General features: G+C 49.7%; 1 protein-coding gene across 1 annotated transcript; it reads left to right on the top strand.

Moving 5' to 3' along the window:
* On the top strand, window positions 1-7,103 carry LOC134741740 (histone-lysine N-methyltransferase PRDM7-like; the record flags this gene model as incomplete). The annotated part of the gene is made up of 6 exons (XM_063674633.1): window positions 1-79; window positions 824-900; window positions 2,701-2,848; window positions 4,222-4,331; window positions 6,197-6,342; window positions 7,016-7,103. Coding segments are annotated over exons 1-6 (648 nt in total), but the record flags the coding sequence as incomplete, so codon positions are not given.
* Between the last annotated feature and the right edge of the window lie 9,148 nt (window positions 7,104-16,251).

Raw genomic sequence — 16,251 nt, 5'->3', positions numbered from 1 at the left:
ATGAGCGGTTTCAACCTGCGGAAGCGCGCTCGCGTATGTTACTACGAGCCGGAGGAGCCGCCCTACGATGAATTTATCTGTAAGTTAATGCCGCAAAGCGTATTATGTAAAATTGTAAATATAAATGTTGAAGATATTTTATAGGTAACCTAAGTTAATATATGTGATGTTTTGTGATAATGTGATTGAAGTACTGATATGATCATGATAAAACAGTTTCATCAAAATTGCTACACAACAAACAAAAAATGTGGCTTTCCGTCAGAGAAGGGTCCTTATGCTTCATTGCTTCATATGCAATAAGGACCATTCTATCTAAATTTCTATTGGAATTTCAGATAAAATGGTCGTAATAGGATCCAGATAAATTGCACCAGAAGCATACGGACCCTTCTGTATAGCCACAAATATTTACTAACTAGCTTTTGCCCGCGACTTCGTCTGTGTGGACTTAGTAACCGCAGCTAGAGTAAGAATAGCGCCTGGAAAAATTTTCATAGCAATCTAAATTTGAGCATATTATGCACACAAATTAGCCTGGCACTTCGTTAATTATCTCAATTCCACCCCGCTTTTTACTTTCTTAAGGGATGATTTTTGGGATAAAAACTATCCTATGTCCTTCTCAGGGACTCAACCTATCTCTATGCCAAATTTCATCTAAATCGGTTCAGCGGTTTAAGCGTGAAGAGGGAACACACAGACAGACAGACAGACTTTCGCATTTATAATATTAGTATGGGTATTAGTATGGATTTTAACATACATCATGGGCCTTTATCTGTTAACCACAGTCAGTATAATTACCTATATATTGTTACAGACTGCACCGAGTGCCGGGACTATGTGTATGAGTACTGCGCAATACATGGCCCGTTACTTGTTATACCCGATGACAAGGTAAGTTCTTTCTACAATATATTATTGAATTTTAACAGCAGTATAAACAGTATAATACATAATACTTTCAGTTTAAATGTTATGTATTTTAAATGTCACATATTATGTCAAGTTTGTGATATTTCATGGATAACTCCCCACTGATGAGCTAAATCCAATCTATATCAAATATAGAAGAATAAAATATTGTTTATTATTTGCTTAGGATTTCCAGCATTCCTTGATAAAAAATATGTAAATGTACACATTTACTATAATAAATCTCGTATATAATTGCAATCTCTATCAATCAATCAATATTTTATTGATAAAATATAAGTAAATATTTTACATGTTAATACAATACTTACAGCTATTGGGAACAGCATTTTATTATATTTTGAATGAAATATTACTTATCTAGGGTGCATCAATATTTTTGGGTCACAAATTAGTTTTAATATATTATTTGAATTTTATATCCAGGTATGAATGAAGATTAATGTTTTTACTTGTATTGATGCAATTGCTATTGGTTTGTGCAGGTACAGTCAAGGGCATAAATATATATACATTTCCAAAGTTTCAAAAATATGTGTACGCTCTTACACCTTAGACAATAAAGTCGTGTTCACATATTCTTGAGCCATTTGTCTGGATCGATATTTTTGCCTTCGACTGTACAAACATTATACAGGTACTTAATAAGAACTTGAAATTATGTCAGAACGACTTGTCATTGCCTTATATTAAATATTTGAATGTTTCCTATGAATTTGAGTGCATCTAAATTTATATTGCATGAAACCAATTTATGTTTCCGTATCAGTGGTATTTATTATCCTAAGGTATTTCAAATAATTGGCCTCTAATTGAATTGTTTAAATGAAGTTAATTATTAATAATAATATAAGATTAAGAACTTTAAAATATCAAAAACAGTATTGTTGCTAATAGTTTACAATTAAATAGGCACATTTTGAGCAATATAATTACAAAATACAAATATGAAATCAATGAAATATTAGATACTTTATTAGAGACAAACAGTCTCTAAATGTCGAAAACAAAAAAAAACTATAATAATAAGAAATACAAACAACAAATACTAATAAAATTCTTTAGAGATGTAAACGTCTCTAAGTGTCAGAGAACAAATAAATATACCTACTTAAAAAAAAATGATCATCAAATTATCCTTAGAGTCTCCAAGACATTAATTCCTATATACATATAAGTAATTAAAAGACAAGAAATTAAGTAGATAATTAAAAGGCAAACAGACAAGAACCAAATGAAGTGTGTCACGTTAATGCCACTCAAAAGTCTGTTACATACTCATAAATAAAATAAATAAAATAACATAACATGTAGCCCATGTAAGCTTTTTTTAAATTATTTATTAAAATAGCCTTTTTAGCAAAATGTAGGTAAGTGAAGTAATATATATGTCTATGCTTTCTTCATTGAATAAAGCACTAAGGTAATACAATTGTGTGCTGTCTGACTTAGGTACTTATTAACCCATTGAATGCCACGTCTATTAATACTATAGTGCCTAGTACATACTATAACGCTATTGAAAACCTTGCGCTGTAACCATGCACATCGCAGTGACGTCTTCGACGGCCAAAATGTTAAGGAACACAAATGGCTCCTTGAAAACTATTAGTGCCGTTATAATCTTAAATATAGGAAGCTTACTTACGTGGCGGACCCTTGTCCGAATTTAATTTTGAGAATGTTATTTGCTGCCGAAGATGCGAATGTTGCCTGATATTAGAAAAATTACTACCTAGTAGTACGGTGTGCATGTGGCAGGTGCCCGCCGTGACGGGGCTCCCCGCCTTCGTGCCGCGCTCCGCGCTCACCGTCCCGAGAATCTTCCTGCATCTTGCCTACTCGAATATCCCAGGTTTCCCAGACGAGGATTATATCAGTATTTTAGCTGTTGATATAGAGTATCTAGGTAGTTACAGATGCGCTTAAACTTTAGACACGTTTCAGTTCATTGGTCAAGAAAAGTAAATCTTACTTGGGTAGGTACGGTAGATATAGATAGATAGAGAGTTATTGTAGATATATTGTATGACCAAACTAGGCAGTAACAATACATACATATGCTCCATACTTTGACATAGGCATGATAACTGCGTGGTCTGACTCTACTCCAGTGGGTCTGGCTGACTGTGCCATTTTCAACCAAAAGGGTACTTATTGTCGCTTGTCAGTAAGGCGCTATTTCCATATAGCTTCAATTAGAAATCAACCTTATCGACAAGCGACAATGTGGTACCTTTTAATTGAAAACGTCGCATTAGTGTTAACATAACATAATGAAAAGAAAAATCAAAATCGTATGATTTTAGTATCAATTGTGTACGTACTGAAGTTATATGTCTTGCTGCCCGAGCCATCCCACGTAACATTTATACGTCATTATGACGTCAGCGACGTCTTTTTGACGTCATTGTTACGTCAATATGACGTCGCTGACGTCACAATGCTACCTGGGATGCAGGCACCAGTACATGGTACATCACCCAGCCTCAAAATTGCAGGGTGATTTTATAAGTGAATTCATTTAATAATGTGTCCATACAATTGATACAATTTTATGATACAGTCGCCATCAGGTATATCTGAGCGGCCGATGTGCTCACAAATATCTGAACACGCCTCTACTGTCAAGACGTTAGAGTGCGCGTTCAGATATTTTTGACCACCTCGGCCGTTCCGATATATCTGATGGCGACTGTACTATATGATTATGGTAGATCTTTAGCTTTATTACTCGTAGGTTGGTTAGGTTTATCATTTAGCAACAGATTCCATTACTGTAGTTACGTACTTTGTCTACTGTTATCTTCTCTTACCTAATAATTAGCTAGATTTTAAAGTATTTATAGTAGTATTTAGTAGTAATCACTTTATTGTACACAACACGGGTTTACCTACATAAAATTTACAGAAATAGAGGTACAAGAGCGAACTTATCTTTTACAAACTCATTGCATAACTTTTAGCAATAGAAGTAAATACGCATGTCATTATTTTTAAATGAATTACGTAAGTATATATTGTAGATAAATACTTACGGAAAGTAGGTACATTTGGCAGCAAAAGTTGAGCTGAGCGCACGAAATGTTAAATATGATCTGCGTACACTCTTTCTGTCTTAACGTCTTGGTTTTATGCCAAGCTCTCCTTAGCTTATGCTTTGCTGCTGACTGTTTACTATGTAGAAACTATAGTATTATTTAGTTAAAGTAAGTATTATGTCATTGATAATATGTATTACAATACAATACTCCAAGAATACCAATAGTTGTTGTGTGTCAGGGGCGGGAATAGGCGTGTTCAGCACGCTGACGCTGCCCAGCGGCGTGCGCTTCGGGCCCTACCGCGGCCGCCGCCTCGACACCGCGCTCGACTCTGGCTACGAATGGCAGGTCACTCCTCACTATCACTGTTTACCTATACTAGGTACCTTTACTATAATCTAACTGCAAGAATACAAGAAGAAAAACAGTTGACGTAGGTCAAAATAATTCAATCATCCTATGTATATAGACCGCGAGCCAGGAATAGATATCCTTGACCAATCGCCTCCCGGGCGATAAAGGATGACTCACGTTAGACCAGGCCGTGACCGGGCCGGAGCTTCCGGCGCTTACTTTTCTATGACATGACAGGTGATCACGTGATGCTTTCCATAGAAAACGAAGCGCCGGAAGCTCCGGCCCGGTCACGGCCCGGTCTAACGTGAGTATAGTGGTTAACTGTATGTATAATGAACCCTCGTGGACGTCAGCGGTTGAAATACGTAAAAAAATTGACGTCGCCTCCTGTTTGATACTTTGTCAGATGATAGTTTAGATGATGCTAATGTGAATTAAAAAAATCGTCAGCCGGTTGTATCGCGGTGGAAAGACCGTCAGCTGGTCGCATAAACATGTAAAATATACGTGCCGTACCGTACCTCATGATACATACATACACATACATACATATAATCACGCCTATTTCCCGAAGGGGTAGGCAAAGAGCACGGATTTCCACTTGCTACGATCCTGACATACCTCTTTCGCTTCCTTCACTTTCATAACATTCCTCATACACGCTCGCCGGTTTAGGGTGCTCTTGACCTGGCCTTTCTTCAGGATTTCCCCGATGTGATCAGAGAAAGTCCGCCGAGGTCTGCCCCTTCCAACTCCCGTTTCCACCTCTCCCTTATACACTCTCTTTGTTAGCCTTCTTTCACTAATTCTTTCCACGTGTCCAAACCATCTCAACATACCTTTCTCAATTTTTATCACTACATCTTCGCTCAGTCCACACTTTTCCCTTATCACACTGTTCCTAATTCTATCTTGTAATCTCACACCACACACACTTCTCAATGCTCATGATACCTCATGATAGAGGTATCAAAATCATGATACCATCGGGCGTTTCAATAAACGCCTGTGTTTCCGTTCCACGCATACTTTGCGGACATAAAATAGTGAAAATACGTATGTCAAGTATGAACATGTGCCATTTTCAACCAAAAGGTACTACATTGTCGATTGTCGATAAGGTTGATTTCGAATTGAAGCTATATCGAAATGGCGCCTTATTCACAACCGACAATAAGTAAGGCACATGTTCATACTAAGTACCAGCTGACGGTCTTCCCACCGCGATACAACCGGCTGACTATTTTTAGGGTTCCATACCCAAAGGGTAAAAACGGGACCCTATTACTAAGATTCCGCTGTCCGTCTGTCTGTCTGTCACCAGGCTGTATCTCATGAACCGTGATAGCAAGACAGTTGAAATTTTCACAGATGTATTTCTGTTGCCGCTATAACAACAAATACTAAAAAGTACGAAACCCTCGTTGCGCGAGTCCGACTCGCACTTTGCCGGTTTTTTTTAGTTCATAATAGGATCTAAACTATCATGTGACGAAGAATCAACCGGGAGGCGATGACTGACGAAATTTTCGCCTGGCCCGCGGTCTGATAAAGGTGTACCTACCTGCCACCACTGCAGAGTACCGTAGCTGCTAGCCGATAATGTCAACTATGCCTTCGTTTGCTATCAAAACAACATATCTGGCTTTGTCCTAGGTCTAAAAATATGTTAGAAACTAAACCAATGCGTCTTTTTCTGAACTGCGGGAGACCAAAACCAAACGCGATCTATTGAGGAGATTCGATGGCACCTGTCCTCTGCACCTATTGTATTACATTTCTATACCCACCTAGGCTATATGCCATCGATACTTTGTAGTATTGAACTGTTGTTTTGAAGTCTATTCGTCTTGTAGCTGTACGACCGCAACAACAAGCCGAGCCACGTGGTGGACGCGAGCGACGCCAACAACTCCAACTGGATGCGATACGTCAACTGCTCGCGGCGCTACTCCGAGCAGAACCTGGTCGCCTTCCAGTACCAGGGCGAGCTCTACTACAGGCGAGTGCTCGAAATATTGATCATTAGTACCTAACGGAAAATGAACGGAGAATTAGCACACTAAGCGGTGTTGCTACGGCACATATCTTATTACAGGTCCCTTTTAGGGTTCCGTGGCCAAAATGGCAAAAACTGAACCCTTACTGTTTCGACATGTCCGTCTGCCTGTAAGTATGTCATAGCTATTTTACTCGAAAATTATTAACTATATTTTTATGAAAATTGGAATATAGACCGGTGTATTTAGTGAGCCGCTCTCCATTTAAAGCTCTCCATTTAAAACTACTTTAAGAATCATTTATTTATTTAGTGTTTAGCCGTTCGTGGCCCTAAACATGGTCTCGCCGGAAGATCAGCGCTGACTATTTGGGTTAGCATTATACTGAGGCGGGACCATTTCATGGTAAACTATTTATTTTTATTTTTATATTTCTTTGTTGTTTTTATACTTTTGTATGTTATAGTTTATCACGAATAAATGCGATGATTTCTGATTTATATACTTTTGAAAATAATCCCTTCGAAAGTATTGCGAAGATAAGCCCTTTTGCTTGTATTGTATGGCTTTTTCATATCGTAAATATGAAGGTAGCGGTCCGTACGTTCTCCATCATGAGTGGCCCGACACTTTAATTACTTGGCCATTTTTTTAAAATGTTATAATCCCCTCCAGGACGATAAGGATCGTGCCGCGCTTCACGGAGCTGCTGGTGTTCTACGGCAGCGAGTTCGCCAACCGGCTCGGCGTCGACCTGCGCCGGTACTCCGAGCCCTGCGACTGCAAACACTGTGAGACACTAACAACGCTTATTACAATACCTACGGCAGCGAGTTCGCCAACCGGCTCGGCGTCGACCTGCGCCGGTACTCCGAGCCCTGCGACTGCAAACACTGTGAGACACTAACAACGCTTATTACAATACCTACGGCAGCGAGTTCGCCAACCGGCTCGGCGTCGACCTGCGCCGGTACTCCGAGCCCTGCGACTGCAAACACTGTGAGACACTAACAACGCTTATTACAATACCTACGGCAGCGAGTTCGCCAACCGGCTCGGCGTCGACCTGCGCCGGTACTCCGAGCCCTGCGACTGCAAACACTGTGAGACACTAACAACGCTTATTACAATACCTACGGCAGCGAGTTCGCCAACCGGCTCGGCGTCGACCTGCGCCGGTACTCCGAGCCCTGCGACTGCAAACACTGTGAGACACTAACAACGCTTATTACAATACCTACGGCAGCGAGTTCGCCAACCGGCTCGGCGTCGACCTGCGCCGGTACTCCGAGCCCTGCGACTGCAAACACTGTGAGACACTAACAACGCTTATTACAATACCTACGGCAGCGAGTTCGCCAACCGGCTCGGCGTCGACCTGCGCCGGTACTCCGAGCCCTGCGACTGCAAACACTGTGAGACACTAACAACGCTTATTACAATACCTACGGCAGCGAGTTCGCCAACCGGCTCGGCGTCGACCTGCGCCGGTACTCCGAGCCCTGCGACTGCAAACACTGTGGGACACTAACAACGCTTATTACAATACCTACGGCAGCGAGTTCGCCAACCGGCTCGGCGTCGACCTGCGCCGGTACTCCGAGCCCTGCGACTGCAAACACTGTGAGACACTAACAACGCTTATTACAATACCTACGGCAGCGAGTTCGCCAACCGGCTCGGCGTCGACCTGCGCCGGTACTCCGAGCCCTGCGACTGCAAACACTGTGAGACACTAACAACGCTTATTACAATACCTACGGCAGCGAGTTCGCCAACCGGCTCGGCGTCGACCTGCGCCGGTACTCCGAGCCCTGCGACTGCAAACACTGTGGGACACTAACAACGCTTATTACAATACCTACGGCAGCGAGTTCGCCAACCGGCTCGGCGTCGACCTGCGCCGGTACTCCGAGCCCTGCGACTGCAAACACTGTGAGACACTAACAACGCTTATTACAATACCTACGGCAGCGAGTTCGCCAACCGGCTCGGCGTCGACCTGCGCCGGTACTCCGAGCCCTGCGACTGCAAACACTGTGAGACACTAACAACGCTTATTACAATACCTACGGCAGCGAGTTCGCCAACCGGCTCGGCGTCGACCTGCGCCGGTACTCCGAGCCCTGCGACTGCAAACACTGTGAGACACTAACAACGCTTATTACAATACCTACGGCAGCGAGTTCGCCAACCGGCTCGGCGTCGACCTGCGCCGGTACTCCGAGCCCTGCGACTGCAAACACTGTGAGACACTAACAACGCTTATTACAATACCTACGGCAGCGAGTTCGCCAACCGGCTCGGCGTCGACCTGCGCCGGTACTCCGAGCCCTGCGACTGCAAACACTGTGAGACACTAACAACGCTTATTACAATACCTACGGCAGCGAGTTCGCCAACCGGCTCGGCGTCGACCTGCGCCGGTACTCCGAGCCCTGCGACTGCAAACACTGTGAGACACTAACAACGCTTATTACAATACCTACGGCAGCGAGTTCGCCAACCGGCTCGGCGTCGACCTGCGCCGGTACTCCGAGCCCTGCGACTGCAAACACTGTGAGACACTAACAACGCTTATTACAATACCTACGGCAGCGAGTTCGCCAACCGGCTCGGCGTCGACCTGCGCCGGTACTCCGAGCCCTGCGACTGCAAACACTGTGAGACACTAACAACGCTTATTACAATACCTACGGCAGCGAGTTCGCCAACCGGCTCGGCGTCGACCTGCGCCGGTACTCCGAGCCCTGCGACTGCAAACACTGTGAGACACTAACAACGCTTATTACAATACCTACGGCAGCGAGTTCGCCAACCGGCTCGGCGTCGACCTGCGCCGGTACTCCGAGCCCTGCGACTGCAAACACTGTGAGACACTAACAACGCTTATTACAATACCTACGGCAGCGAGTTCGCCAACCGGCTCGGCGTCGACCTGCGCCGGTACTCCGAGCCCTGCGACTGCAAACACTGTGAGACACTAACAACGCTTATTACAATACCTACGGCAGCGAGTTCGCCAACCGGCTCGGCGTCGACCTGCGCCGGTACTCCGAGCCCTGCGACTGCAAACACTGTGAGACACTAACAACGCTTATTACAATACCTACGGCAGCGAGTTCGCCAACCGGCTCGGCGTCGACCTGCGCCGGTACTCCGAGCCCTGCGACTGCAAACACTGTGAGACACTAACAACGCTTATTACAATACCTACGGCAGCGAGTTCGCCAACCGGCTCGGCGTCGACCTGCGCCGGTACTCCGAGCCCTGCGACTGCAAACACTGTGAGACACTAACAACGCTTATTACAATACCTACGGCAGCGAGTTCGCCAACCGGCTCGGCGTCGACCTGCGCCGGTACTCCGAGCCCTGCGACTGCAAACACTGTGAGACACTAACAACGCTTATTACAATACCTACGGCAGCGAGTTCGCCAACCGGCTCGGCGTCGACCTGCGCCGGTACTCCGAGCCCTGCGACTGCAAACACTGTGAGACACTAACAACGCTTATTACAATACCTACGGCAGCGAGTTCGCCAACCGGCTCGGCGTCGACCTGCGCCGGTACTCCGAGCCCTGCGACTGCAAACACTGTGAGACACTAACAACGCTTATTACAATACCTACGGCAGCGAGTTCGCCAACCGGCTCGGCGTCGACCTGCGCCGGTACTCCGAGCCCTGCGACTGCAAACACTGTGAGACACTAACAACGCTTATTACAATACCTACGGCAGCGAGTTCGCCAACCGGCTCGGCGTCGACCTGCGCCGGTACTCCGAGCCCTGCGACTGCAAACACTGTGAGACACTAACAACGCTTATTACAATACCTACGGCAGCGAGTTCGCCAACCGGCTCGGCGTCGACCTGCGCCGGTACTCCGAGCCCTGCGACTGCAAACACTGTGAGACACTAACAACGCTTATTACAATACCTACGGCAGCGAGTTCGCCAACCGGCTCGGCGTCGACCTGCGCCGGTACTCCGAGCCCTGCGACTGCAAACACTGTGAGACACTAACAACGCTTATTACAATACCTACGGCAGCGAGTTCGCCAACCGGCTCGGCGTCGACCTGCGCCGGTACTCCGAGCCCTGCGACTGCAAACACTGTGAGACACTAACAACGCTTATTACAATACCTACGGCAGCGAGTTCGCCAACCGGCTCGGCGTCGACCTGCGCCGGTACTCCGAGCCCTGCGACTGCAAACACTGTGAGACACTAACAACGCTTATTACAATACCTACGGCAGCGAGTTCGCCAACCGGCTCGGCGTCGACCTGCGCCGGTACTCCGAGCCCTGCGACTGCAAACACTGTGAGACACTAACAACGCTTATTACAATACCTACGGCAGCGAGTTCGCCAACCGGCTCGGCGTCGACCTGCGCCGGTACTCCGAGCCCTGCGACTGCAAACACTGTGAGACACTAACAACGCTTATTACAATACCTACGGCAGCGAGTTCGCCAACCGGCTCGGCGTCGACCTGCGCCGGTACTCCGAGCCCTGCGACTGCAAACACTGTGAGACACTAACAACGCTTATTACAATACCTACGGCAGCGAGTTCGCCAACCGGCTCGGCGTCGACCTGCGCCGGTACTCCGAGCCCTGCGACTGCAAACACTGTGAGACACTAACAACGCTTATTACAATACCTACGGCAGCGAGTTCGCCAACCGGCTCGGCGTCGACCTGCGCCGGTACTCCGAGCCCTGCGACTGCAAACACTGTGAGACACTAACAACGCTTATTACAATACCTACGGCAGCGAGTTCGCCAACCGGCTCGGCGTCGACCTGCGCCGGTACTCCGAGCCCTGCGACTGCAAACACTGTGAGACACTAACAACGCTTATTACAATACCTACGGCAGCGAGTTCGCCAACCGGCTCGGCGTCGACCTGCGCCGGTACTCCGAGCCCTGCGACTGCAAACACTGTGAGACACTAACAACGCTTATTACAATACCTACGGCAGCGAGTTCGCCAACCGGCTCGGCGTCGACCTGCGCCGGTACTCCGAGCCCTGCGACTGCAAACACTGTGAGACACTAACAACGCTTATTACAATACCTACGGCAGCGAGTTCGCCAACCGGCTCGGCGTCGACCTGCGCCGGTACTCCGAGCCCTGCGACTGCAAACACTGTGAGACACTAACAACGCTTATTACAATACCTACGGCAGCGAGTTCGCCAACCGGCTCGGCGTCGACCTGCGCCGGTACTCCGAGCCCTGCGACTGCAAACACTGTGAGACACTAACAACGCTTATTACAATACCTACGGCAGCGAGTTCGCCAACCGGCTCGGCGTCGACCTGCGCCGGTACTCCGAGCCCTGCGACTGCAAACACTGTGAGACACTAACAACGCTTATTACAATACCTACGGCAGCGAGTTCGCCAACCGGCTCGGCGTCGACCTGCGCCGGTACTCCGAGCCCTGCGACTGCAAACACTGTGAGACACTAACAACGCTTATTACAATACCTACGGCAGCGAGTTCGCCAACCGGCTCGGCGTCGACCTGCGCCGGTACTCCGAGCCCTGCGACTGCAAACACTGTGAGACACTAACAACGCTTATTACAATACCTACGGCAGCGAGTTCGCCAACCGGCTCGGCGTCGACCTGCGCCGGTACTCCGAGCCCTGCGACTGCAAACACTGTGAGACACTAACAACGCTTATTACAATACCTACGGCAGCGAGTTCGCCAACCGGCTCGGCGTCGACCTGCGCCGGTACTCCGAGCCCTGCGACTGCAAACACTGTGAGACACTAACAACGCTTATTACAATACCTACGGCAGCGAGTTCGCCAACCGGCTCGGCGTCGACCTGCGCCGGTACTCCGAGCCCTGCGACTGCAAACACTGTGAGACACTAACAACGCTTATTACAATACCTACGGCAGCGAGTTCGCCAACCGGCTCGGCGTCGACCTGCGCCGGTACTCCGAGCCCTGCGACTGCAAACACTGTGAGACACTAACAACGCTTATTACAATACCTACGGCAGCGAGTTCGCCAACCGGCTCGGCGTCGACCTGCGCCGGTACTCCGAGCCCTGCGACTGCAAACACTGTGAGACACTAACAACGCTTATTACAATACCTACGGCAGCGAGTTCGCCAACCGGCTCGGCGTCGACCTGCGCCGGTACTCCGAGCCCTGCGACTGCAAACACTGTGAGACACTAACAACGCTTATTACAATACCTACGGCAGCGAGTTCGCCAACCGGCTCGGCGTCGACCTGCGCCGGTACTCCGAGCCCTGCGACTGCAAACACTGTGAGACACTAACAACGCTTATTACAATACCTACGGCAGCGAGTTCGCCAACCGGCTCGGCGTCGACCTGCGCCGGTACTCCGAGCCCTGCGACTGCAAACACTGTGAGACACTAACAACGCTTATTACAATACCTACGGCAGCGAGTTCGCCAACCGGCTCGGCGTCGACCTGCGCCGGTACTCCGAGCCCTGCGACTGCAAACACTGTGAGACACTAACAACGCTTATTACAATACCTACGGCAGCGAGTTCGCCAACCGGCTCGGCGTCGACCTGCGCCGGTACTCCGAGCCCTGCGACTGCAAACACTGTGAGACACTAACAACGCTTATTACAATACCTACGGCAGCGAGTTCGCCAACCGGCTCGGCGTCGACCTGCGCCGGTACTCCGAGCCCTGCGACTGCAAACACTGTGAGACACTAACAACGCTTATTACAATACCTACGGCAGCGAGTTCGCCAACCGGCTCGGCGTCGACCTGCGCCGGTACTCCGAGCCCTGCGACTGCAAACACTGTGAGACACTAACAACGCTTATTACAATACCTACGGCAGCGAGTTCGCCAACCGGCTCGGCGTCGACCTGCGCCGGTACTCCGAGCCCTGCGACTGCAAACACTGTGAGACACTAACAACGCTTATTACAATACCTACGGCAGCGAGTTCGCCAACCGGCTCGGCGTCGACCTGCGCCGGTACTCCGAGCCCTGCGACTGCAAACACTGTGAGACACTAACAACGCTTATTACAATACCTACGGCAGCGAGTTCGCCAACCGGCTCGGCGTCGACCTGCGCCGGTACTCCGAGCCCTGCGACTGCAAACACTGTGAGACACTAACAACGCTTATTACAATACCTACGGCAGCGAGTTCGCCAACCGGCTCGGCGTCGACCTGCGCCGGTACTCCGAGCCCTGCGACTGCAAACACTGTGAGACACTAACAACGCTTATTACAATACCTACGGCAGCGAGTTCGCCAACCGGCTCGGCGTCGACCTGCGCCGGTACTCCGAGCCCTGCGACTGCAAACACTGTGAGACACTAACAACGCTTATTACAATACCTACGGCAGCGAGTTCGCCAACCGGCTCGGCGTCGACCTGCGCCGGTACTCCGAGCCCTGCGACTGCAAACACTGTGAGACACTAACAACGCTTATTACAATACCTACGGCAGCGAGTTCGCCAACCGGCTCGGCGTCGACCTGCGCCGGTACTCCGAGCCCTGCGACTGCAAACACTGTGAGACACTAACAACGCTTATTACAATACCTACGGCAGCGAGTTCGCCAACCGGCTCGGCGTCGACCTGCGCCGGTACTCCGAGCCCTGCGACTGCAAACACTGTGAGACACTAACAACGCTTATTACAATACCTACGGCAGCGAGTTCGCCAACCGGCTCGGCGTCGACCTGCGCCGGTACTCCGAGCCCTGCGACTGCAAACACTGTGAGACACTAACAACGCTTATTACAATACCTACGGCAGCGAGTTCGCCAACCGGCTCGGCGTCGACCTGCGCCGGTACTCCGAGCCCTGCGACTGCAAACACTGTGAGACACTAACAACGCTTATTACAATACCTACGGCAGCGAGTTCGCCAACCGGCTCGGCGTCGACCTGCGCCGGTACTCCGAGCCCTGCGACTGCAAACACTGTGAGACACTAACAACGCTTATTACAATACCTACGGCAGCGAGTTCGCCAACCGGCTCGGCGTCGACCTGCGCCGGTACTCCGAGCCCTGCGACTGCAAACACTGTGAGACACTAACAACGCTTATTACAATACCTACGGCAGCGAGTTCGCCAACCGGCTCGGCGTCGACCTGCGCCGGTACTCCGAGCCCTGCGACTGCAAACACTGTGAGACACTAACAACGCTTATTACAATACCTACGGCAGCGAGTTCGCCAACCGGCTCGGCGTCGACCTGCGCCGGTACTCCGAGCCCTGCGACTGCAAACACTGTGAGACACTAACAACGCTTATTACAATACCTACGGCAGCGAGTTCGCCAACCGGCTCGGCGTCGACCTGCGCCGGTACTCCGAGCCCTGCGACTGCAAACACTGTGAGACACTAACAACGCTTATTACAATACCTACGGCAGCGAGTTCGCCAACCGGCTCGGCGTCGACCTGCGCCGGTACTCCGAGCCCTGCGACTGCAAACACTGTGAGACACTAACAACGCTTATTACAATACCTACGGCAGCGAGTTCGCCAACCGGCTCGGCGTCGACCTGCGCCGGTACTCCGAGCCCTGCGACTGCAAACACTGTGAGACACTAACAACGCTTATTACAATACCTACGGCAGCGAGTTCGCCAACCGGCTCGGCGTCGACCTGCGCCGGTACTCCGAGCCCTGCGACTGCAAACACTGTGAGACACTAACAACGCTTATTACAATACCTACGGCAGCGAGTTCGCCAACCGGCTCGGCGTCGACCTGCGCCGGTACTCCGAGCCCTGCGACTGCAAACACTGTGAGACACTAACAACGCTTATTACAATACCTACGGCAGCGAGTTCGCCAACCGGCTCGGCGTCGACCTGCGCCGGTACTCCGAGCCCTGCGACTGCAAACACTGTGAGACACTAACAACGCTTATTACAATACCTACGGCAGCGAGTTCGCCAACCGGCTCGGCGTCGACCTGCGCCGGTACTCCGAGCCCTGCGACTGCAAACACTGTGAGACACTAACAACGCTTATTACAATACCTACGGCAGCGAGTTCGCCAACCGGCTCGGCGTCGACCTGCGCCGGTACTCCGAGCCCTGCGACTGCAAACACTGTGAGACACTAACAACGCTTATTACAATACCTACGGCAGCGAGTTCGCCAACCGGCTCGGCGTCGACCTGCGCCGGTACTCCGAGCCCTGCGACTGCAAACACTGTGAGACACTAACAACGCTTATTACAATACCTACGGCAGCGAGTTCGCCAACCGGCTCGGCGTCGACCTGCGCCGGTACTCCGAGCCCTGCGACTGCAAACACTGTGAGACACTAACAACGCTTATTACAATACCTACGGCAGCGAGTTCGCCAACCGGCTCGGCGTCGACCTGCGCCGGTACTCCGAGCCCTGCGACTGCAAACACTGTGAGACACTAACAACGCTTATTACAATACCTACGGCAGCGAGTTCGCCAACCGGCTCGGCGTCGACCTGCGCCGGTACTCCGAGCCCTGCGACTGCAAACACTGTGAGACACTAACAACGCTTATTACAATACCTACGGCAGCGAGTTCGCCAACCGGCTCGGCGTCGACCTGCGCCGGTACTCCGAGCCCTGCGACTGCAAACACTGTGAGACACTAACAACGCTTATTACAATACCTACGGCAGCGAGTTCGCCAACCGGCTCGGCGTCGACCTGCGCCGGTACTCCGAGCCCTGCGACTGCAAACACTGTGAGACACTAACAACGCTTATTACAATACCTACGGCAGCGAGTTCGCCAACCGGCTCGGCGTCGACCTGCGCCGGTACTCCGAGCCCTGCGACTGCAAACACTGTGAGACACTAACAACGCTTATTACAATACCTACGGCAGCGAGTTCGCCAACCGGCTCGGCGTCGACCTGCG

Source organism: Cydia strobilella, chromosome 5, assembly GCF_947568885.1.
Source record: "Cydia strobilella chromosome 5, ilCydStro3.1, whole genome shotgun sequence".
Classification (NCBI taxonomy): Eukaryota; Metazoa; Arthropoda; class Insecta; order Lepidoptera; family Tortricidae; genus Cydia; species Cydia strobilella.
This window is presented reverse-complemented; position numbering and strand designations above follow the sequence as displayed.